The 24,537-nt window shown below is 40.8% G+C and overlaps 2 protein-coding genes across 2 annotated transcripts in view; both read right to left on the reverse strand.

The window, feature by feature from the left end:
- The window catches only part of LOC102926602 (uncharacterized), a 46,152-nt gene extending 39,659 nt beyond the window's left edge, over positions 1–6,493 (reverse strand). The window contains exon 1 of the mRNA XM_076559706.1: positions 6,368–6,493. Coding sequence (XP_076415821.1) covers positions 6,368–6,382 — 15 coding nt within the window. The 5' untranslated portion in view covers positions 6,383–6,493. The remainder of the gene's footprint in view (positions 1–6,367) is intronic.
- Positions 6,494–22,352: 15,859 nt separating this feature from the next.
- On the reverse strand, positions 22,353–23,654 carry LOC143270307 (uncharacterized). The gene has a single exon (XM_076559738.1). It carries the CDS (start codon positions 23,567–23,569, stop codon positions 22,376–22,378), a length of 1,194 nt encoding a protein of 397 aa, XP_076415853.1. The 5' UTR covers positions 23,570–23,654; the 3' UTR covers positions 22,353–22,375.
- Between the last annotated feature and the right edge of the window lie 883 nt (positions 23,655–24,537).

Consider the following 24,537-nt stretch of genomic DNA (forward strand, 5'->3'; position numbering starts at 1 on the left):
ACCGAAACAACATTTGTCTAATTTAGATATACCTAATAGATTTTCCCCCATTCTCGAACATGCTCAGAGAACTGAGAATATAGCATTTAATATAAAAGCTTTTTATGAGAGACAGGCCAACTCCTGGAAGCATCCTGTATCTTTTCCAAGAAGATAGATGGCCACAGAACTTCCACCTGGAGGCTTGCCTCGAAAGTAACAAAGCCAGCCACACAGTGAAAAGCTGCTTTACACCATTAACTGCTGCTGAGATCATGTCCAGACTATGAATAAGTAGAACAATGGGGTAACAATTGTGCCACTCTGCCACGTCAGGTAAGTCTATCTCCCCAAATTTCAACTCCACAAAGAATCTGTCAGATCCTCTGAGCTTGGCATCTGAACAAGTGCTACCTCTGGGACTTGTCCCCCAGTGACCATAGAGAGACTTGGGACTGCCTGAGTAACTGGAAAGCTGGTGCACTCATGCTCATTTACTTATCCTTCTCGGATCTGATGGTGTTAGATGACCAGGGTACCAAGAGATTTGCCATTTTAAAAACACAACCAACCCCAAACCTAAAAGCATCTTAGTAGCTCATTAGTACATTTTCTGATAAAAACACATGCAGGTGTACCTCATTCACAGACTCCATGGTACAGGATAAACTAGTTTCAGATATAACTTCAGAGGATCAAAGTGTTAGCTTTGATATATGCAGTTTTGACAAACTATTAAGGCACCTATTACAAAGAGTTTTGAGGGGTCCTTAAATTTCTGTGGATTTTACTGGTCCATCTTTTAGAGATAGGTTAGCACTAGAGAGGATATAGAACCCTGCAGACATGTTCAACTCCCTCCTCCACTCACACAATTTAGACTTAAAAATATTCATGCCTTTTAACCGAAATCCATAGCTTTTTATTATGACACCAAGATGTAAATTTGTTCCACTAATTTTGTAGACACCTGAAGCTTCCTGAAAAAAGGGCTCAGCTACTTTGTAAAGAAGTCTGGCCTGATGGAAAATAATAACAGTTTCTAGAGCCTATTTTTGACCCCACCCATTTTTGAGCATATTCTATAGGTTCACTCCTCCTGCCAGGGCCAAGGCCAAACCCCCATGGGACCTGCAGATACTCCCGCTCCTGCAACAGCTCTTTGGATGCCAACCAACAACCAAGAGTGCCAACTGGACAAATACTAACAGGTGGATTTCACCCACATGTCTGCTCATAAAAAGGCTCCATATCTCTTAACTCTTATTGACACATTTACAGGATGGATGCTCTCCCAACCTCCAGAAAAACAGCAGATACATGACTCCAGTACTCCTGGAATACATCATCCCTAGATTTAGCATGCCATCTCCCCAAGCTCCTGGGACTTCACTGCTGGTACCACCTCTACAGGCATAAGTGGGCACCTAACCAGCAACTGAAACCTTGTTTTCCAAGATGTCCCAATTAAGGGCATATCTGCCCTCATGCCTCACTCATTCACCCTTGACTCTTGTGTACAATCAGGACACCTCTCAGTTCCATTCTTTCTATCATTCTTCCTACTACCAATGGGATCCCTGTTCGTAAGGCCAGTGATAAAAAGCTATGCTTTTTTCTCCTAGCAACCCGCATTCTACGCCTCCTCAAGGACAGATGCCTGAGGCCTCCTGGATGGCAGCTATCCAAGTGCTTCACCACCCATACCCCTGCTGAGCATGGGTCCACCTGACTTGAACCTTCCCCCTCCCCACATGGTCCCATGCTAGCAGGAAGTAGACAGACCGGAACCTGCTCCCATATATGCCCAAAATAAATTGGGATGTTTACAATTTGCACCTGATGTGGCCTCATTGCAGAAAGCCCACCATTAATGGCTCCTCCCCCAGAGATGTCTGGGACTATGCCCATCCTTACTGGCTATTTAAAACCTGGCCCATAGAGCTGCCATGGGTGCTCTGCTGTTCTGTCTCCTGACTTCCTAAGAGCCCCTGGAGTGCTCTGCTTTGCTGTGCTGTTTATTAAATCTGGATTTATTAATTTGGTTTGACTGACTTATTGTATCAGTGATGGAGCAACCCTCCAACCAGGAATCCAGTACTTATCGGAGACATACATAATTATCTTTCATGTCTTGTAGAATTTTGATAATGTTCTTCAATATTGTGGACTTCCCATTTGTACCCTAAAATACAGTACCAGAAAATGTGATAAATTACTGGAAATTACAAACAATTGAAATTACTGTCTTTCATGAACTTTAGAACAATGCCTGATTTATTCACCATTGTTTTCTTCTTTAACATTCAAAATTATAGGAGAGCACCAATCTCCAAGAAAGGCTTCTTCCCTTAAGTTAAAAACTGACAGAGAGCTCACATTCTTACCTACAATAGTGAGGTTCCAGTAGGTTTCCAGCATCACATCTTTGTAGACACTCTTCTGGGAAGGATCCAGCAAAGCCCACTCTTCATGAGTGAAGTTCACATGCACATCCTCATAGGTCACTGTTTCCTAAAGTATCCCATTTATGTACATAGTAGAAATGGTGAGACTGACTACATTGCAAATGTACACTTCATTGAGAATATATTTATATAATTCTGTGTGCTTGACACATTCTCTGACATGGGTGAGTAATATCAAGTGCAGTCACCAACTCATTTTGAAAGGAAACATCAAGAGAGAATGACACCTTCCATTCCACTGTCCACAGAATAGATTACGGCACAGCAGGAGAAATGCCTAGGAATATATACAGAGAGACATGCAAACAGAGTAGCACTATCTAGTATACATCAGCAGAACTTTATCAAAATTATTAACTTCAAGAAAGGATAGACAATAAGGGTGGGTGGTGCACAACTCTAATGCCAACTCTTGGGAGTCAGAGACAGGTGAAATTTGTGATTTCTGAGCCTGCCTGGTCTATGTAGAGATCGCAAGGACAGCCAAAGTTACATAGTGATACCCTGTCTCTAACAAAAAAAAAAAAAAAAAAAAAAAAAACAGAAAGCACTCAGGCCTCACTGAAAATTTCTCACCAGAAGTTAAACATTCATGCCAGTTCTATATTTATCTATTGAACTGTAAGGCTAATAATTCCCAGGAAGCAATGCATTTTTATTAAGTTGCTGTCTCACAGATCAATGAGTTCTCAAGAACATTAGTAAAGTAAATGCTGATCCTAAAACAGTAAAACAAACACAAAAAGGAACAGAGTATAGACAGATGGGTCAACAGATAAGACCACACATTTGAAAACAATATAAAAGTGTAAAAATATATACAAAGGTAGGGACGATATTAAACAACAATTCAGTGATTCAGCAGATCACTATTAATTTCATGAATGAATGCATTCTTGCTCTAAAAAATGATACCAATAGCAAAGTTCAAAACTCATGTCATGGGTAAAGTTTAGCACAAGAGCAAATGCCTGACATGTACAAAAACCTGATTCACTGCCAAAAATATAAACATAAAAATAATCAGGCAAGAAATATGGATTGGCAAGGAAAAGCAATTGCTTCTACTTTACATTACATTATTTCAGAATGAAGTCTGTTCTGTTGGTGATGGCATGTCTATATGAGAAGGAAGGGGGCTGCTCACTTTCAACAAAACAAAGATTTATGGTGAGACTATATTCCTCCAGAAAGGATCCTCCTCCTAAGGAGAAGTCACCAATTATGAATCTAAGTCACAATTGTGATTGTAAGTCACCAATGAAGGCTCACACCAAAGACAAATGCTCAAACTCAGCACACTACCTGGAAGATTTTTCATTCAATCCTCAACATTTTGACACAGGTCATGACAGGCTCAAGTCAAACCACAATGTAAAATGCATTTAGTCTGATTTCAAAGATCCACATATTATGTGATAGTCCCAATACTCTTTGAATATAAACACATAAAAAGGGCTGTTTAAATGTTCTTTGTAAGGCAGAACCTCTTAAAGGAGCTGTATCTGGTTTTGTGTTCTTTTTTGTTTTGTTTTGTTTTCTTTTTACTATTTTTTTCAGCTTTCTCAGGCTGTATGTGGTAATTCTATGCACCACGTATAAACACCAAATGTACCAGGCATTTTTAGGGGGACACCAGCAAGCTCCCAAACCATGGCATAGAGACTTATTACTAGTTTTGAATGCTTGGCCTAGCTTAGGTTCACCTCTGGCTAGCTCTTTCAACTTAAATTAACCTGTTTCTATTTATCTGCCTTATGCCCCCTGGCTTTGTACCTTTCATTCTTTCTGTATATCTTTCCTCTGTCTCCATGTCTGCCTGGGGGCTGCCAGGCTTCTGGCCCTGGGTGTGTCCCTCTCTTTCCCCCTCATTCTCTCCTTTCTTCCTCCCTCTCTTTCTTCTGGAGCATAGATTCTGCTCCTGTTTATTCTCTCTGCCCACCAGCCCTGTGTATCCCACTTCCGCCCAGGTATTGGCCATTCAGCTTTTTATTAGACCACTCAGGTGCCTTAGACAGGCAAAATGAAACAGCAACACATCTCTTCATATTTAAACAAATGCAGGATAAACAAACGAAACACATCCTTACATAATTAAACAAATGCAGCAGATACAAATATAACACCTTCACATGAGATAACATTCCACATCATAAACAAAGGTAACAAATCTTTGTCCAGTTAAGATAATATTCCACAGCACATTACTCTTTCATTTAGCCTGACTTGATTTCCCAGGGCATGTGGAGAATACAGACATAATATAACAAAGTACTACATAACATGTCTTACTGCTGTGAAGCACTATGACCAAGGCAACTTTTTTTGTTTGTTTTTGTTTTTCCAGACAGGGTTTCTCTATGTAACAGACCTGGCTGTCCTAGGAATTCACTCTGTAGACCAGGCAGGCCTCAAACTCACAGATCTGCCTGGCTCTGCATCTCAAGTGCTGGGATTAATAGCAAGCAACACTACCACTGATTTAAATATTTTAACAAATTAAACCCAAAAGACTTCAGTCCAGCAAACATGGAGAGTCACAAATCTGTCTGATCACAGCCCAGACCAGACTCAATTGGGAGAAAATGGGGCCAAGCAACATCTTTTGTTTGGGGACTGAGGAGAGGGTGAAAGACATGGATGAGAACAACTGGCTTCAACTGTTACAATCAGTTGGTAAAACTCGTTGATGGATTCAGCTGTCTCTGGTTGGCATCATGGAATTCTTTCCTCTGTTCCCTACCTGCATGGGGCCTACCTGCATAGACACAATGAACATCTCCTCCCACATACATGCAAACCTAATTAAAAGAGTCTTTTTAAGGAAAGGGTGTAACCACACACTTTTAATCATGGAGACTAGGGGACCCCACTGGGACCTGTGCCTAATGCAAGATGGGCTTCCTTAGCAGGGGGCAGGTCTAACCTTGAGTAGAAAGCAACCATGTGTCTATCATGTCACTATTATATTATGACAATGCAGAATTGGAGTTACAGATACAGCAAAAGTTCAATTAAAGTCTAACAATTTATGCTACAAAGTAAATTGCATGAGAAACAAAAATAACATGAGAAAATGTCATCAGGAATGAAAAACTGAACAACACACGACTGAATAAATAGTACATAAACACTGTGACACCATCTGACTTCTAACTTTGAATGAAATTGCAATAAAGACTGCAATGAACTGGGTGGTGGTCGGGGCACACACCTTTAAATGAAGCACTTGGTTTTTGAGGCCAGCCTGGTCTACAGAGTGAGTTCCAGGACAGCCTGGGCTACATAGAGAAAACGTATGTGTGTGTCGGGGGGGATGGGGGGAACTGTACTGTCTGGGAAAGAATAAAGAGATCAACAGAACATGAAAGCAAACTTAGAAATAAAAACACAATAAATATAAATTCAATTTTACCACGAGGCCAGAAATCACAGTAAGTTTGGCCTTAATGACACAGGTAAATGAACCACCCTGGCATCTACATGCAGATGTGTTAATGACACAGACTTTATGCCCTGCACAGAATTAACTGCAGACGGATCCTACACATGAATGTTCAATGCCAAGTGCAGAACTTCTGGAAGACAGCAGTGTGACCAGAGCTCTGCAAGTTAGCAAATCTGCCTTCCCTGGCCAGTTTTTACTGAAAGAAATGAAAAAAATTATCACCATGCCTTGCATGGTGACTAGGGTATTTCCTCACAAAGGCTCACTCTCCCCCATGCTCTGAGAGGCACAAACCCCAGCGATAAATCACTCAGAGGTTCCGCTTCTGCCTGGGAGTTGCAGAGACCTCAGGACACCAAAGGGAATCACTCCACACACCGCGTCCTGACGCCATGTCCACAGCCCCGGGGCGGGGGACCCCACTCCGGCTTCCGCGGCTTCTCCTCACATGGGACGGTGGCCCCTCACTCACCATGGCGGATTCCATGCTCACCCGCTCTCCTCCTGGCTCCCAGCAGGCAGTCACAGCCCAGCACACGGAACAGGAGATCCACCTTTAACCACCCAGCCACAGACTAAGCTGCCGGTCGCACCGGAAGTGCCCTCCCCATTCTGTTTGGCAGTCCATCTGGAGGTCCTGATTGGCTACTGAGGCCTGAGTGATCTAAACAGCTCCCTTAGGGGCAGTGCTGTGAAGTGAGGGAGCCCAGTGATTGGTAGCCCTGGCTTTCACAGCAGGCACAGATCTGCCCCCGACCTGCAGAGATTGACATTCATTCAGAACTTAGGGCTGGACTGCAAAGTTTTCCCTGAAGTATTCCTGCACTCAGGAGGGCTCTTTTCTGGGGAATTAGGTTTTGCTATGAACTGAGAAAGGACAAAGGAAATCTGCCACTTTCTGGACTAGCAATACCTCAGGCGTGCTGTAGAAAATGTGCTATGATTTTAATTTTTGTAAAAAAAAATATATATGATTAAAAAACACCTATACACTAATATGCACTCTCAAACTGTTATTCTATAGAAAAGGCCCATCAATATAAATACAGGATTTAGAGAAGTAAACCCTACAGGATCAGAGTGAGCTTTTTACTTATACCTATATTTACTAGAGAGCGCCAATACTCTAATGACTAAATTATATATAACTTATATATTTATTTAATTAATAATATATAAACTTATTTTTTCATTATTTAAATAATAAATATATACGTTATTGCCATTTGACATAGGATTCTACTGTGGTGATATTGTGTCCGCCAATATATTGTGCACCCTAATAAACTTACCTGGGGTCAGAAAACAGAACAGCCACTAGATAGACATAGAGGCCAGAAAAAGAGAGCACCCACCCCTTTAATCCTAGCCTTTCAGAGGCAGAAGTCCATCCAGATCTCTGTGAGTTCAAAGCCACACTGGAAAGAGCCAGGCATGGTGACACATGCCTTTAATCCCAGGAAATGATAACAGGAAGCAGAAAGGTATATAAGGCATGAAGAGAGGCAACAAGAGTCTTTTTTAAGTCTTTTAGCTTTTAGCAGCAGTTCAACTGAGATCCATTCCCATGAGGACTCAGAAGCTTTCAGTCTGAGGAAATAAGATCACTGAGGATTTGGCAAGGTGAGGTTGGATGTGGCTTGTTCTGTTTCTCTGATCTTTCTGTGTTCACCCCAATAGCTTAGCTCCAGCTTTGTTTTTAGTAATAAGACTTTTTAAGATTCATGTAACAGTCTACAGATTTGTTTTCTCTTACTTCTGCATCATTAGTAAAAATAAGTAAAGCAAATTAAGAATACTTATTTTTACATCACGCTTCTATTGTTTCATTTTCTTTATGAGGGTCTCACTCTGCAGCCCTGACTGGACAGGAACTTGATCTGCTGACCAGACTGGCCTAAGAATCATGAAGGAAAGTTTGCCTCTGCTGTAGAGTGCTAGATTAAAGGGCTGCTCCACTCTGCATGACTTCTAGTAATTCTCCACAGTTACTAATGAAATAAACAGCAGCTGTTGAGATTCAGCCTCAGATCATGTCAGTCTGCTTCCCTCACCAACTCCACACCTCCACTTTTGGACCTGAACCTCAACAGAGCTGGACTCTGGCAATAAAGTCCCTGTCAAAGAGTTTTTAGAAAGGGGAGAGAGAGAATTTTCTGCTGGACAAAGGTGGTGGTATTGTGTTCCCCAAAATATTGTGCACCCTAATAAACTTATCTGGGATCAGAGCATAGGGGATAGGCAGTGGTAGCACACACCTTTAATCCTAGCATTCCAGAGGCAGAAATCCATCTGTTCAAGGATACAGCCAAGCATGGTGACTCACACCTTTAATCCCAGGGAGTGATGGTAGAAAGTAAAGATATATAAGGCATGAAGACCAGAAACTAGAAGCATTTGGCTGGTTAAGCTTTCAGGCTTTCAAGCAGAGCAGTTCTGCTGAGATCCATTCAGATATGAGGACACAGAGGCTTCCAGTGTGAGGAAACAAGATTAGCTGAGAAGTTGGCCAGGTGAGGTTAGTTGTGGCTTGTTCTGTCTCTCTGATCTTCCAGTGTTCACCCCAATACCTGCCTCAGGTCTGATTTTATTAATAAGACTCTTTAAGATTCATTTTACAGACACATCTTGGCCACAAAGACCGAATCGTTTCTAGACCTTTAGACTTCCAGGCCAGCCATGGACCTTTGGGACTTCTCCTTTCACAGGATCTGACTGAAACTCAGATCTCTTCTCCTGATCCTTTAGTTAATGCTTAAGTGAATGCTTAATTTCATGGTATATGAACTAATGAAGCAAATTTCATAATTTTGAACTGTATCATTAGGTGTGCTTGAATGAGAAAAAGAATAAAAAGAAAAGGACATGGGTGCTCCTAAGTATGGTGGAGAAGAAAGTTTACTGTAGTTGTGTGGGAGAGCATAGTCTGAGGCAGGGATATCTGAGGGAGTCCAGAGTGTTTAAGACCAGACTGAGCTGGGTCATGTGGAGAGAGTGGGAGGGAAGGGAAGAGATGGGAACCAGGTGGAGCAGTCAGGAGGCCAAACATACAAAAGAGACAGGTGACCAAAATGTCTAAATTACATATGGAAGAGCCTCTGGGGGAAGGATAGCCCAGCCTCTGGGCAGAAGAGTTCAGGGTAGGGGGTTCAGTATGCCAGCCATACCGTGTAACAGGCAGAGACTGAAGGATTCTGGGAGAAACTGGTGACCAAATCCAGATATGCTATGATAGTCACCTCAGCTGGTTTTCCCAAGCTTGAAACTTAACATCCCAGCCTTTTGTTGATAGAAAATCAGGCAGCAGTTAGAGCAGTCTGCAGCATTTGATTCCTTAGAAATCTGCTGGAAGAGACACATATTAGCAACAGAAGATAAAGCTGAGGAGGTTAGGGGGAAATTTGTTTCTTAGGTGCCCATTTGAAACCTTTAGTTCTACAGTCCTTGTCACCCTGGGAAGGGAGTCCCATGACGAGAGAAAGGGGACGATTCCACCCTCAGGAATAGTCAGGTGGGGAAGCAGGCCATTGATTGACAAGAGTATATATCTGGAGTTCATTTGACATGTGAGAGGTGGGTGGAAGTAGATGACCTGAAGCTTACAAGACTTTTTTAAGTTTATGTAAAGAGGTACAAGTTTTAGATATGTTAATATTACTACAGTTTGTAATAATGTACTCATATCCATATTGTAGGAAGAGCAGTAGACTCATGCCCTTGGTTCATGGTAAAAGGTTGGGCACCCAAAAATGATTCTGGATTAAAAGCATGAACACTATTTAAGGTGATCTCAGAGAGGACAGAAATATTCTGTGGAGTAGAATGGCAATAGCTCACTTGATCTTGATTTTAAATATGAAAAACAGCAGGGCCTCATCTCTCCATCCAGAATACTGGATGTATATAGATTATTCTGGTGTTTTAGCTCAATAAGAAGAACTTTTAAGTCTGTACCTCAAAAACAACCAAATGGAATTTAAAATCTCATGCTTGTGACTATGACAAAAGAAGCAAAGCTTTCCCAGAGCTAGATTAATAGCTTATCAGAACTGCATTGGTTAATAAGACTTTGAGCTTAGAAGTCTAAACATAAATGTAGCATGGTAAGAAAAAGAAATTTGAAGCACTTCCTTCTTTTTATATCCCTTAAATCAATATCTTATCACAATTTAAACCTTGACATCCTCACACCTTATATAAACTTACATTTACACAACTCAAAACCCCCTTTTTTTGGACCTTAAAATATTGCAAAGATCCTGAAAGCTTAATCTTAAATGTTACACCTTTTTCTATCCAAATATTCACATTGAGACAGAGGTCATTGTAACACAATTATCCTTTTAAAAAATAGTAAAAATTTATACTGAAGAATGTTTTGTGAGTTTCTCTCCTTTGGAGTCTGATAACAGGGTAAATGATGACTAGACTCATTAGTAACTGCAGGAAAGTGAGGCCTGTGGGCATATTTTTACATATGAAGAGAACAGAGAAGGCAGCTGAAGTCTTGTGAAATCAGTTGGGTGCTTGCTGCTGATAAAGCTAGCTAGTAAATATCCTCAGAGATTTGAGAAGGATACATTATAACTGGAAATATAATCTAAATCATTTGTGTATCAATTAAAATGAGAGTGACCCATTACCTAAACAGGTTACCATAGACTGCAGTATAGTTGGAAGATTTCTCCAGTCCCGCCTAGCCTGCAGTCCCACAGCCACTTATAAAATAATTACTCAGAGGCTCATATTAATTATGAACTGTATGACCATGACCTATGACTCAATTTTCTTGCTAGCAAGCTCTTATAACTGAACTCAGCCCATTTCTATTAATCTATATGTCACCACTGTTCAGTGGCTTTACCTGTGTACCATTACATGATGCTCCCTAGACAGCAGGGTGTCTCCTCTGCCTTTGCCTTTCTTCTTCCTGTCTCTTTCCTGGATTTCCTGCCTGCTTCTAAGGTAGCTGCCTTGCCATAAGCCAAACAGCTTTATTTATCAACCAATCAGAGCAACACATATTCACCACATAGAGAAAGATATCCCACAGCACTACAGTGGTCTCCACAGTTTCAGTGGGGACCGTAGTTTTAGGCCTTCAGCTGTCATACAAGACAGCATAGGTGTAGCAAGAGCCCACAAATGTATATATCTCAATTTATTAAGGGGTACAATGGGAATACAGACTCACTAATACAAAGCAAGGTAGACATGCTACTGATTTGCTGCTGAACCAGATGCCAATCTCTTCAAGACCAATGGGGACCAACTGAAAGCCATTCTCCACCACCTGACCCAGTCTTGATGATCCAAGAATATAAATGACAACTCTCCCTCAGCTCCTAAGGGGTCACATATGCAGACAAAGCCACAGCCTATGACTTGTAGTCCAAAGCCATTGGCTAAATGGAATGAATTCCCACAATACACATTGCTTTGGCTGCCAGACACAAGTCTGAAATTTTGTTCTGTGGAGGAGCAACATGGGGGAGTGACATTACTTTTACTAGACAAAATATGGCAATGAATCCAAAAATATTCAGTTTGAGCAGAGACCTGATAGCAGATAAGGGGTGGGACAGTTTTCCCAGTGGTTAGGTGCTGACAGATGGTCTTTCTGCATGCTGTGAATATGTATTGCTCTTATTGGTTGATAAATAAAGCTATTTTGTCCCAATGCCAGGCAGAATAAGGTTAGGCATTACAATCAAACTAAGTACTGGATGTGGAAGAATGGGGTCAGGGCAGAATATGCAAATATACATCGATGGATATAAATGGGTTAATTTAAGTTTAAGAGCTACCTAATAATATGTCTGAGCCCTCAGCCAAATGTTTATCATTAATATAAGCTTCTGAGTGGTTACTTGGGAACAGGCAGGCAGGAAAGATTCGTCCACTAACTTTAGTGCTACCACAATTTAGACAGAGTTGCCCTGTGCTCACTATATTCTTCGGATACTTTAATTGTTCCTTCTATGTTGGGGCAATTCTATCTGCAATAGGGAGCCTAAACTTTTTTTTTTAGTTTTTCAAGACAGGGTTTCTCTGTGTAGTTTTTGTGCCTGTCCTAGAACTCACTCTGTAGACCAGGCTGGCCTCAAGAGCTTAAACATTTTAAATGCCATATTCTGCAGATCTCTGAAGTATTTGAGAACCACCTGTCTATTATGTATGTCTGCATAGACAAACTTTGCTTGCTTCTAGTCACTTGTTTTAGGATTTACTTTGAAAATGTATACAATAGGCTAAATAAGGCTTATTCTTATAATTAATTGTATTAGTGCGTAGAATGACTATAAGTATAGTTCTGAGCATATTAAAGAATTTTATCATTTAAAAGTTGACTAACCATTAACTTATATTTCTTAATTATCTAAAAGTTACAATAAGTTAGGAGCTTTCATAAGACTAGGACTTTACATTTCAATTGTATTTAAGGTGACTGATCATTAACTGGCATTTCATAATCATCCTTAAAAGTTTACAATAAGTGAGTAGTAACTTTTGTAAGAGTAGGAATATATGTTCCATCCCTGTTAGGTTTTTGCCTTAAAAATGTTTTTGTATTGGGGCTCTTTAGTATCAAAATAAAACTTTTAACCTTGGTATAGTCCATATAGAGGCTGGCAACTTTACTGATCCTTTTATAGTGTACCATGAATGAAAATGGGTGCAGTAAAGAAACCAATATACACATTCTGAGCATGAAAAGGTATTTCCATGTCTAGTTTCTTGAGTTCTTTACATATTTTGGAGATCAGCCCTCTTTCAGATGTGGAGTTGGTGAAGATCTTTTCCCATACTGTAAGCTGCTATTTTGTCTCACTGACAGTGTCCTTTACCAGACCCTGTTACCTATCCCTTCACTTGTAAGTTACCCCACAAAATAAACCTCCCTTTTAACTACAGGGAATAGCCTTAATACTTTCACCAATATCTGGTGCTCACCTGGGACAAATTCCAACGGCCTGGGTGGCTCCCACCCTCATCTTCCTCCCCTGGCTGGCAGGCACTTGAAGCAGCAGGGGATCACCTGCAGAGCTCTGGAAAACCAGGAAAAACTACATGATTTCATTTCTGAAAAAGAGCTAATCCCTTCTCAATTCTAAGGCAAGTTTAACTCCCAGACTTACGAAACTGATGTGAGTGAGACATCCCCCCTCCTCCTTGAGTGCTGGCTCCCTGCCCTATTCTGAAGCTTCCACAGTTTCACCTAGTTAAAATAGACACTGGCACTGTCCCTGCTGGCACCCTACTTAGGCACAAGGAGGGCTTGGAGCCATGCGTGCTGGCAGACCTCCTGTGGAAGTCCTGTGGAAGAGAGTGGCTTAGAGTGGCCTGGAACTCTCCTCAGCCTGGAATTCTCCATGCACTGAAGCTCCAGGGAGTCACCAGAAGAACTGCCTCCTGCCTGTGCTCACTCTGCCACCTGCCAAGGCATTCAACAGGACCTGCTTTGGAGCTATGCCAACGCCTCCTGCTGGCTGAAAAGTGCTACTACACGCCCCAAAACCACTGAAAGTTAGATAGGCAAACCAGCGACTTATTTCAAGTTAAAGTACTTGATAATATTACACCTTAAAACTGACTAACAAATTTTGAGTAATTCTTGTAATATGGCCGACAACACTACCTCACAAAAACCTAAAAACCTTTTTGCCTGTATGATGAATGACATTTTCCTGGAAATATATGACCTTCCTAAGGCATATCTGGCCTGTACCATTTTGGCCTTCATCATAATAATTCACACAGTGTTCAAACACTGGTTTAATAATAAGAACAAAGATTAGTCATTATTGGGACTGATACATGCTTTAAAAGACAGCAATGAAGGCTTACAGAAAAAGATTCTCTCTCTGGAATATGCTAATCAAGATTTACAGGCTTTCAAAGATAGCAGTGAAGGCTTACAGAAAAAGATTCTCTCTCTGGAATCTGCTACCAGGATTTACAGGCTTTCAAAGATAGCAGTGAAGGCTTACAGAAAAAGATGTTCTCCATGGACTCTGGTAACCAGGATTTACAAGCTTTAAAAGATAGCAATAAAGGCTCACATAAAAGGATTCTTTCTCTGGAATCTGCTAACCAGGATTTAGAGGCTATCAAAGATAGCAATGAAGGCTTACAGAAAAAGATTCTCTCTCTGGAATCTGCTAATCAGAATTTACAGGTTTTAAAAGATGGCCGAGGCTTTATGAGGACATTCATTCCCTTGTCTCACTCTCCTTGCTGACCTGCATTCCTTTGTTCCCAGCACTGAGTGACACATGCAGTTTGATGTGTTCAAAGCAATTCTCAATGACAAGGCACATCTGGCCTAATGGACTGGGTTGTTTGGTGTCAACTTGATACAGGCTGAAATCACCTGGGAACCAGGGACCGATATTGAAAACGAATTCCTCTGCATGCTCAGGTAGTAAGCTGGATTGTAAGGCTTGTTCTTAATTAGTGATTGATAGGGAACAGCCAGTTCGGTCAGTGGGGATATTTCAAACCTAGTGTTCCTGGGTTCTATATGAAAGAAGCCTGGGCAGGTCATGGAGAGCAACAGAATAAGGAGCACCCCTCCATGGCCTCTGCATCAGCTCTTTCCTCCAAATCTCTGCCCTCTTTGAGTTCCTGTGCTGACTACCTTTGATGACATGGAAATGTAAGCCAGATAAACCGTTTCCTCCCCAATATGTATTTTTTCTCATGGTGACTCATCACAGCAAATAATCCAAAACTAAGACACCTACCTGAAAACTTGCTCTAAAAAGAAATAAATAGCAATTTGTGGAAAATCAAAAGAAGTTTCTAATGACTGAGAGACATCAGAAATGTAGGAAACACAAATTATTGACATTATGTACAAAAAATGCAATAAAAAAGAGAGGTACTGTGGTGTGTTGAATGAGAATGGCCTCCCTTAGCCCATATGTCTGAAAGCTTAGACATCAGGGAGTGATGATACTAAGGAGGAATTAGGGGGTGAGGTGTTGTTGGAGAAGGTGTGGTCTTGGTGGAGGAAGTCTATCACTGGGAATGAGCTTTGAGCTTTCAAGGGCCACAGCCAGGCCCACTGCTTTTCACTTTTCCTGCTGCATGTGGATCTGGAGGTAGAAGTATCAGCTACCATGGCTCCCTGGGTGCTGCCACACTCCTCACCATGATGATAATAGAATAAACATCTGAAACTGTAATGAAATGCTTTCTTTAAAATACTTGCCTTAGTCATGCTGTCTCTTCACAGGAAGAGAACACTGACTGAGACAGGAACTGGTGCAGGGAACAGGGTACAGCTGTGACAGGCCAGACCATGCTGCTTGTTGGTGGATTGTGGACCTTGGCACTTTGGATTAGGAAAGTGGCTGAATGTTTTAAGGGAGGGATAGTGGGCCATATTAGAAAGAGCTTGGAGGCAGAGGTGCAGAGAAAAATGTAGACAATGATGGTCTGCTCAAGAGAAGTTAGTGGAGAATATCAGTAAGTTCCATAGAGACCATTCCAGTGGTATTGTGACAGAGAATGTGGACACTTTGGGCCCTGCTTTCTGAAGGAGGCTAAATAGAAGAGGTTTAGATTAATGGCATTGGGAGAAGAGATTTCAAGACAGACTAGTATTTATTCTACACAGTGGTAATTTGTGGTCAGTCTTGTGAAGATTTACAATGAAAGGGAACAATCGTTGCCAACATATCAATCTCTGATACCTACTGAATCATCTCCAGCGACAAAACACACACTTTTAATCAAACTTCAACTCTCTGAACACTCAGTTTTCAGTGTGAGCATCTGCATGCACACACACACACAATTCTGATAACCTGTCAAGTTTAGAAGTGGAGAGATGGCTCAGCAGTGAAGGCCACATATTGCTCTTGGGGAAGACATGAGTTTCATCCCCAGATCTGACATGGTGATGCACAATCATGCCTACATCTTCCTGCAGAGGATCTGATGCCCTCTTTTGTCTTTTATGGGCACCAAACACTCGTCAAGAACATACATACATGGATGTAAAACACCCATACAGTTGAAATGAAATAAGGAAATTCAGTAAATTAAAAACACAACCCCCAAATCTCTTATACATCATCATGGATAAACAGCCAGGGAAACATAGAAATGTGACAAATATCTGTAGCTAAAACTATAAATTAGTAATTAAAAGAATCAAGGAATTAGATAAAAGGATAGATTTCTATGACTGTAGACAGGAAGCTTCATTACTATGTCAGTACAGATTTAAGCTATAGATTCAACAATTGTCCAACAAAATATCTAACTACTAATGCTCTCAACTACAGAAAAATGAAAAAAGATCACCATGAAGAACAAATGATCTACACAAGACTAAGTAAATAGCACACATAGTGACATCAAATAGCTTGAAAACTTCCCATTTACCTACAATAAGACTGTACTATTTGGAAAATAATAAAGACATTAACAGAATAGCAGAAAAACCTTAGAAATAGATACAATAAAAATGTAGTCGGTGTTGACAAATGAGGATATGAAACCCACCTCAAAGGATTTCATGTTTCCTTGGAGAAACCCACAGGACCTCACTGGTCACCATGGGAAGTCATGGGACCTCAAGGAACCTCATAAGACCACGTGGGTCATCATGGAAACTCTCACATAACCTCATAGATCCTCTTTGCCCAGTGCTGCCATTTCCATCCATGCCTCCCATAACCAGCTGTCTTTGCCATTCACCTGCCAGTGAGTGCTTTTCCATTTGATTGCCATATAACTATGCTACTGCACAGGCCCCGTGAACTGCAGATGTTCCTTTGGCATTCTTTAGCTGTTTGTCCTAAATATAATTGTGGTTTAATGATTTTGTGGTGTCTTCTTCCTCAAACTTGGCCATTCCATCTCAAGTCTAGAGGCTGACACTTTCTATTTTAGTTTGTGATCCATCAATGGTTGATGAGCAATCAGTAAACCATGACTTAGCCAAATGATTTGACCATTCTGTAGGTTCCTGCAGTTCATAGTTGCCTCTCTTGGAGGAGGGGTGACCACTTTAGGCTCTGAACTATTTCTTCAGTGCTACCCATATCCTAGTCTAAGGAATTCTGATATGTACTATTTCCACTGTAATACCTTTCCTTCCATGCTGAGGACTCAGACTTTGAAGAGGTCCAATCCAGCATTATAAGGAGTGCCCACATCACCATAGGATAGTTGGCCTTCACTATCAGGTTCTCCATGCCTCAAAAAAAAATGTGGATTTTTTTTCTGAAAGGATATTTATTCTCCTTATATGGAAAGTGTTTGCAATAGAATCCATATGGTAAATGTAGGTGGACTCTTTTTGCTTTATGAAGAGTCCATAGATGCCAATTAAGCAATAAATATGATGATATCTATCATCAGGATACCATCTGGTTAAACAGTGGTCAAGGTTGCATGCACAGAGAAGAGCATAAAGGCAGCCACAAAAGCTGCTCTTTGTTCCTGTCCCCATTGGAAATTAGCTGCCTTTCTAGTAATTCTGTAGAGGATTTATTACAGTAACCTATAGACATTGTATCTGACTTTTGACCCTGAGTAGTGGCATTAAAAAGGTGAACTACCACCCCTTTAAGAAACAAGTAAGCTATAGAGATCTGTCTGTCTCTGCAGGGATAAAGAGCATGGGCTATCACTGCTCTCTCAAACATCTTAGCTCCCAATCTAACTCTGAGAGATTTAGAAAAACAGTTTGAGCTGAAGTAACCCTTTGAATTTACTTTAAAAATCTTAAATCTCTTAACTGTAATTTTTAACAGCAAATAATAAAATTGTCCTTTTTGTTTAAGAAGAAAACTCAAAAGCTGATGTCCAAAATGTCATGGGTCACGTTACAATCTACAGTCTAATACTGTAGCATGGAATTCAGACATGTGGTACAAGAAAACCCATGTTTCATTTCATGCCAGTAAGACAAGTGTGATGTTGGTAAATTATCATTTGAATTTTTTTTTAAATTTTTTCTTGTCTGATCACATGAGGGGCATTTATTAGTCTTCATATTAGTTTGGATTGAATGACCAAGCTGATGAACTGTCACCTCTTCTTATTGAGCAGGTCCTTCCTATTCAAACCTTACCTTTATCAATCCTGATAGTATTCCCCGCTATTTTTCTCCGGTGAAAGCAAAGGTAAAATTTCTTCCCCAATGGAACACATATCCCAGTTTCCATTCTGAGGTTAATTCATCTTTAAAATATACAAACTAATTTAATTAAAAAGTTATTTGTACTATACATTATCTCATTGTGCCTATTGTCTATTCTCAAGGGCATATATAAATTTGATGTTAATAAACCACTGTGTAATCTGACATTGGGAGTTTTGATGCTGACAGATAGTGACTAGATCAAATTTGATATTGGGGCCTTCAGAAGTCCCACTCAGAACATTTCCCAATGTCAAAGGTTTACCTTGTCTGTCCCTTCAATATCTGAATTCAGCATTACCAAGCCAGCCTTTGCCACACCTTCTGCATACTCCAGGAGGCTGAGACCTTTTTTAATTATCTCTAGAAAAAATGATGCACATTCTATGCAGGGGCTTTACCCATGAGCCACAACATTTCCTGGATTTCTTAAATATTGTTCTGTACTCATGTTTATTGTCATAACTGAGTTTTGGGTCCAGAAGCTCAAAACTATCTACTAAGCCCATCTACAATATTTCTGCAATCACCCCATGTTCCACATTGGTTATGTTTCCCTTTCACAGTGAGTTTACACTCCCTGGTGTATTCTTGTGATGTAAGTGGCATATCAGAAGCTGTAACATGTGAAGTGTTGCAGAGTAATGGGAATCACAGGAAGAGTGTAGGGAGTCATGGTGTGATGGGGCTGGCTGAGCACAATTGTTAATGTTCAGGCTGATCTCCCAGTGCAGGAGTCCTGGTCATCATTCTGCAGGCCGAGAAAGGTGGTCCCTAAGGTTTTATATTGCAGAGGTCAATGATGGAGACTGAATGGCTGAGCTGTCTCCTCAACAGGCCAGGGCTTGCATCAGCTGCATCTATAGCAAGACACATTCACACAACTATGATCATAAATCAAATCCCCACATTCATTGGTCATAGATGGCTGAAGCAGGGACATGTCCCTGAGGCACCTGGCCCAGGCTGGACCCAGCAAACTATCCCTCTCTGTACAGAGATGGTTTTCACTATGTTCCATCACCTGACCATGCTCCATAGAGCCAGTAATAACTATATTGTCTGCAGCAAGTCTGTGATTTGGCTTCTCAGGGCTTCACCTCCTCCTCTTCCTCTTCCTCCTCCTCAGACCTGGCCAGGATAGCCTGCTGTACCTCAAGGCCTCCTTTAGCAGAAAGGCTTCTTTGGAAGTTCTGTAATCTGAAGGGGGAAGCAGTTTTATGAGCGGTCACCCTGAGCCAGGATGCAACCAGGGACCTCTTCACTGGAACTAAGTACAAGATACCAGATTCAGGACAGGAGCTGTTCCAACTCAGAACTTGTGTTTGAATGCCCCAGGTGCTGAAAATGTTTCTCATTTAAATGTTTGGTAAGAAAAACATACAAACAATTACTTTGTTACTCTCGAAGGGATAACAGATCATGTTTTGATGTTCATGAAATGATGGCATCCATTGGCCTCTTCAGGATGGAAATATTCAGCTCCTAGGGATTTGAACTTGATCTCAGGTAAAACAAAGTACAAAAGGGGTGGAATATATAGGGCCAGAATGACAAACAGGAAAAGTAAAGCAATATGTGGACAATACAGCCATGAATTTATGGGGGTGTGATTTGTTACCACAATCAAAAACACAGATTATCTTTTAATGACTCAAGGCCCTGTTTACTCACAGCACAAATAAACCAGTCACTGTCCACTGTCTCAAATTTAGGGCAGCAAATACTTTATCTATTTGGCTCTAGATAGAAAGCCACAATGCCTCCACTGTCCATACGGTCTCCATTGGAACATCTTGGGGAATTCTAGAGTCTGGAGATGCCATGCTATGCCCAATAACGATAAAGTCAACTTGGAGTATAATATCAATTTATGAAATGCCCAATTTTGACCTGTGACCTCCACACATGCACATTCACACAAAGAACATAAACAAAATGATACAACTGAGGGCTAGAGACATGATTGTGGTGGTAATGATACTTGCTGCCAAACCTGTTCTATCAGAGAACCATCCCTGGGAACCAAATGGTTGAAGGAGAAAATGGACTCAGGTAAGTTGTCCTCTGATTGCCACACATGCATTCTCTCGCCCCTACACTAATAAATACTTGGAAACTTAAAAATTTTATACAAGTACACATGGCATATATGGGTTCAAATCCTACTAATGGTCCATTTATTGTCTTTCACCTTTGTTGAGTGACTTCCCGACCCTATGCCTGTTATTCAGACAGATGTAAGTGCACCACAATTGTTACTATAGTTACAATAACTAATTGGAACAATACCCAGAATTGCTCTGGCCATGATTTTCTTCCTTCTCTGTTTCAGTTTCCCATGTGAGAAGTGGACGGATTCTGCAATACTTTGCACCCTGGGAAGTTTTTTAATTTTGTGTAACCTCAGCTTAGTGTGCTCCACTAATGAGCAAGAAGGAAGCCTCTTCTCCATCATTCTCCTTTTCCTTGTCCATGGACTCCTGGGCACAGCTCTAGCCCTGGCATGCTCACTCACCCACTATATGAGGCCACTGAAGATGCACCTAAGCCATGACCATGGACTCGACAGTGTATATCTCTCTTTTCATAAGCAATGCCTCTCACTGCACTTGTGGCCCTAGTCTACATGAGACTCTTAGGACATTTCTACCCCAAAGAGGATTGAATCCTGGGCCTCTTCCCATCCTTCCATGCTGAAATGCTGGCATTCCATTTCAAGCAAGGTTCTGGAATATAACCCAACCCTAGGAACATTCTGATCTTGTCAAGCACCTCTGGCTACTACCTGTGAGCCCCAAGATACACAGGTAGTCCACTCTGTGCTCTGGATTGCTCACTCCCTAGTCCAGCCCTGTTCTCCTGGTACTTAGGAAGGCAAGCCAAGGGGCAGGATACAGTGTGAGTTCTAGGCCAGTCTAGGAAACTGAGATAGACCCCATCTCAAAACACATACATACAGTTTATTTTAACAAAAGTTTGTGTTTGCAGTTTTGGTTTGGTTTTGAGGCAGGTTCTCAGTGTAGACTTGTATATGAAAAACGCAGCTACATCAATGTTTTCATATCAGATGGCGGTCATTGGATGGAATACTTGCTCATCACACAAAAGACCTCTGCATACACTGGGCATAGAAGTAAAGCCTATTATCCCAGTAACTGGAGGTGGAAGCAGAAAGGGCTGAAGTTTAAGGTCAGCCTGTACTTCATCAGGCTGTTTAAAAAAACAAACAAAAAAATCAACGATTAGCAAAAAATATCACAGTTCATCATGGCATGGCTCATCAGGTTAAAGTGATTGCAGCCAATATTGATGGACCTGGTGTGGTCCTCAGAACAGACGTGGAAGAAAGGAAGAACTGGGTCACACAGGCTGACATCTGATTTCAAACTATACTACTCATGTGGACCCACAAAGGTAACAATAATAAAAAGAATCTTAAAACAAATGAAAAGGGATGAGAAATTGTTTAGCAGTTTACCACCTGGCGTGGACTGCACAATGACCATTGCTGTTTGACAAAGTTTCAGCATTTCCTGATTGCCAATCTTAATTCTCCAGCATCATTTTTATTTCAATTTTAATAATTCTCACTATATGTTGTGGAGTTTCCTTATGCCTTTTACTGTGGGAAATTCACTTTGCTGGCTACACTGGATGATGGGAACATATACATAGAGAAAGGCAGTCTCTTTAAACAAAATTCTTGGAAAAAATCCCACCACCGAGGAACCACACAATGTGATTACTATGCCTACTCCCCCAAAGAAACCCCATTGAGTCCACCTGATTACAACAAAAATAGAGAAATTAATGATTTACTAACTGGATACACCTAGTTGCAAGGATGAAAGCAACTATGAAAGAAAAAAATAGGATCACATCCAGAAAGGCATTAAGATACTTGCTGAATTTATCACTTGTTGCCTTGGGGAAAATGCTGTAATGAGGTTGGTGGCTGCCTTTATCCTGGAATCATTAAGTCTGTTTTTAACCTGCTTGAGTCTAAACTAAGATTCAGTTATAGAGCATAAAATATATAGTCGTTTTTCAATAAAGCAGCAGCTATACTGCTTCATGCTCAGATCATGGCAGTCTCCTTCCTCTACTAATGAGTGATCTCTTCTTTGGGACCTGAAGCCTTATGACACTGGACTCCAGCAAGTACCTCTTGTAGAAAACACAATTCAGTTTCCAGCACCCACATGGCAGCTCACATCAGCTCACATCTGAAATTACCACATTGATTACATCCACATGGTAATGTCCAGTATGAATTTTTTCATGACTTGAAAATTACTCTTCTTTGCAAATGCTTTATTTACCACATTGGTCACATTTATAGGATTTCTCCCCATTATGAATTCTTTCATGACCTACAAGGCTATTCTTCTGTACAAAGGCTTTACCACATTGATTACATTCATAGTGTTTTTCTCCAGTATGAATTCTTTCAGGGTTGAGAAGATAACTCTTCTGTGCAAAGGCTTCATCACATTGGTCACATTTATATGGTTTCTCTCCAGTATGAACTCTTTCATGGTTGAGAAGATAACTTCTTGTTGCAAAGGCTTTACGACATTGATTACATTCATAGGGTTTTTCTCCTGTATGAATTCTTTCATGACTTTGAAGATTAATCCTCTGTGCAAAGGCTTTTCCACATTGGTAACATTTATATGGTTTCTCTCCAGTATGAATTCTTTCATGATCTAGAAGGTTACTCTTCTGTACAAAGGCTTTACCACATTGATTACATTCATAGGGTTTCTGTCCAGTATGAATTCTCTTCTGTGCAAAGGCTTTACCACACTGATTACATTCATAAGGTTTCTCTCCAGTATGAATTATTTCATGGTTGACAAGATAACTCTTCATTGCAAAGGCTTTACCACATTGATTGCATTCATGGGGTTTCTCTCCAGTATGAATTCTTTCATGTCTTTGAAGACTACTCATCTGCACAAAGGCTTTACTACATTGATTACATTCATACCATTTCTCTGGAGTTTGAATTCTATGTACTTGATGCTGAAGACTGTCACATGCAAAGGCTTTATTCCTTTGATTATACTCATAGGGTTTTCCTTCCAAATGAGTTCTGTGGTATACTTCTGAAAAACAATCAGATATAAAGGGTTTAAAATGTTGATTACATTCATAGAGAACCTCTTCGTTATTGTCTGTTTGGTGTGTTTGATGATGGCTGTGAAGCCTAAAGCCTTTAGTAAATGACTCACATCTATTTTTTTCTCTTCCCACATGAGATTTTTCACATCTTTGAAGAGAACTTGAACAACTCAGGGTCTGACCAGACTGATTGCATTTATAACATTTTCTTATACTGTGAGCCACACTACATATGCACAGTGAACCAGTAGAGAGAGGTGAATTCCCATATTCCTGGTACTCATAAGGTTTTTCTGCAATGAGAGTTTGTTGATGAATTCCCAATGAACGTGGAAAACCAATTAATTGTAAACTTGCAACACAGTCATCATGTCTTCTCATAGTGGGGACTACCACATATCTTCCAGTTGTTCTGAGAGTGCCAGAAATACAATGCTTCTTTCCATACCCCTTATGCTCACATGGATTGTATCCAGAGTGACAGATGACATGCCTGCTAGAGGAAGATAACAAATAAAGGATTTTCACATTGCATTCCCATAGTCAAATGTTTTGTGTGTCATACAGATGTGGAAAAGAGATTCATGTTTCTACACCAAGACAACCTCCTAGTCTCTCATAAAGTGCTCCTCTCACTAAACTATGCTAAATCAATCACTACAAGTATATGAGCAACACTAGCTTTAATACCAAAGCTTTGCTTATAAAAGGTCTTGGCCATACACTAATCCCTCATCAATGATATGATAATGGGAAGGCATGATGGTAATTGGTTGGACAGTTCTGCAGCATGCCTCTCACATGGCTATGATTGAAATTGTGACATCTATTATGGCTTTGTTTTCTTGTCTTGTACTTAAAGGAATGCTTTGCAAACAGTGATCAGCTACTTAACACTGGAGTGAATGGTGTTGTGAGAATTTAATAATCCTCACACAGCTATGCCTATTTACACAGTTGCTTCTCATTAAAAATTCAGGGCATATTAACATTTTTTCAAATTATTTGAAATCTCCTGCTCAGGCAGCCCCATTGCAGAAAGCCCGCCATCCATGGCTCCTCCCCCAGCGATGTCTGGGACCATGCCTACCAGCTATTTAAGACCCATCCCATACATCTGCCATGGGTGCTCTCATGATCTTACTCCAGCTTTCCTGAGAGCCACCTGAGAGTGCTCTCCTTTGGGCTGCCCTGTTAATTCAGTTTGATTTGACTTATTGCATTGGTGACGGAGGAACCCACCAACCAGAGATTCAATACTTATCTTTGGTGCACTGGCCAGGGTGAGTAGTCCTTCCACAACCATGTGGTGTGGCTGTGGAAGGCCATTCATTCTCTCTCCCCATTCT

Source organism: Peromyscus maniculatus, chromosome 22 (genome assembly GCF_049852395.1).
Source record: "Peromyscus maniculatus bairdii isolate BWxNUB_F1_BW_parent chromosome 22, HU_Pman_BW_mat_3.1, whole genome shotgun sequence".
Lineage (NCBI taxonomy): Eukaryota > Metazoa > Chordata > Mammalia > Rodentia > Cricetidae > Peromyscus > Peromyscus maniculatus.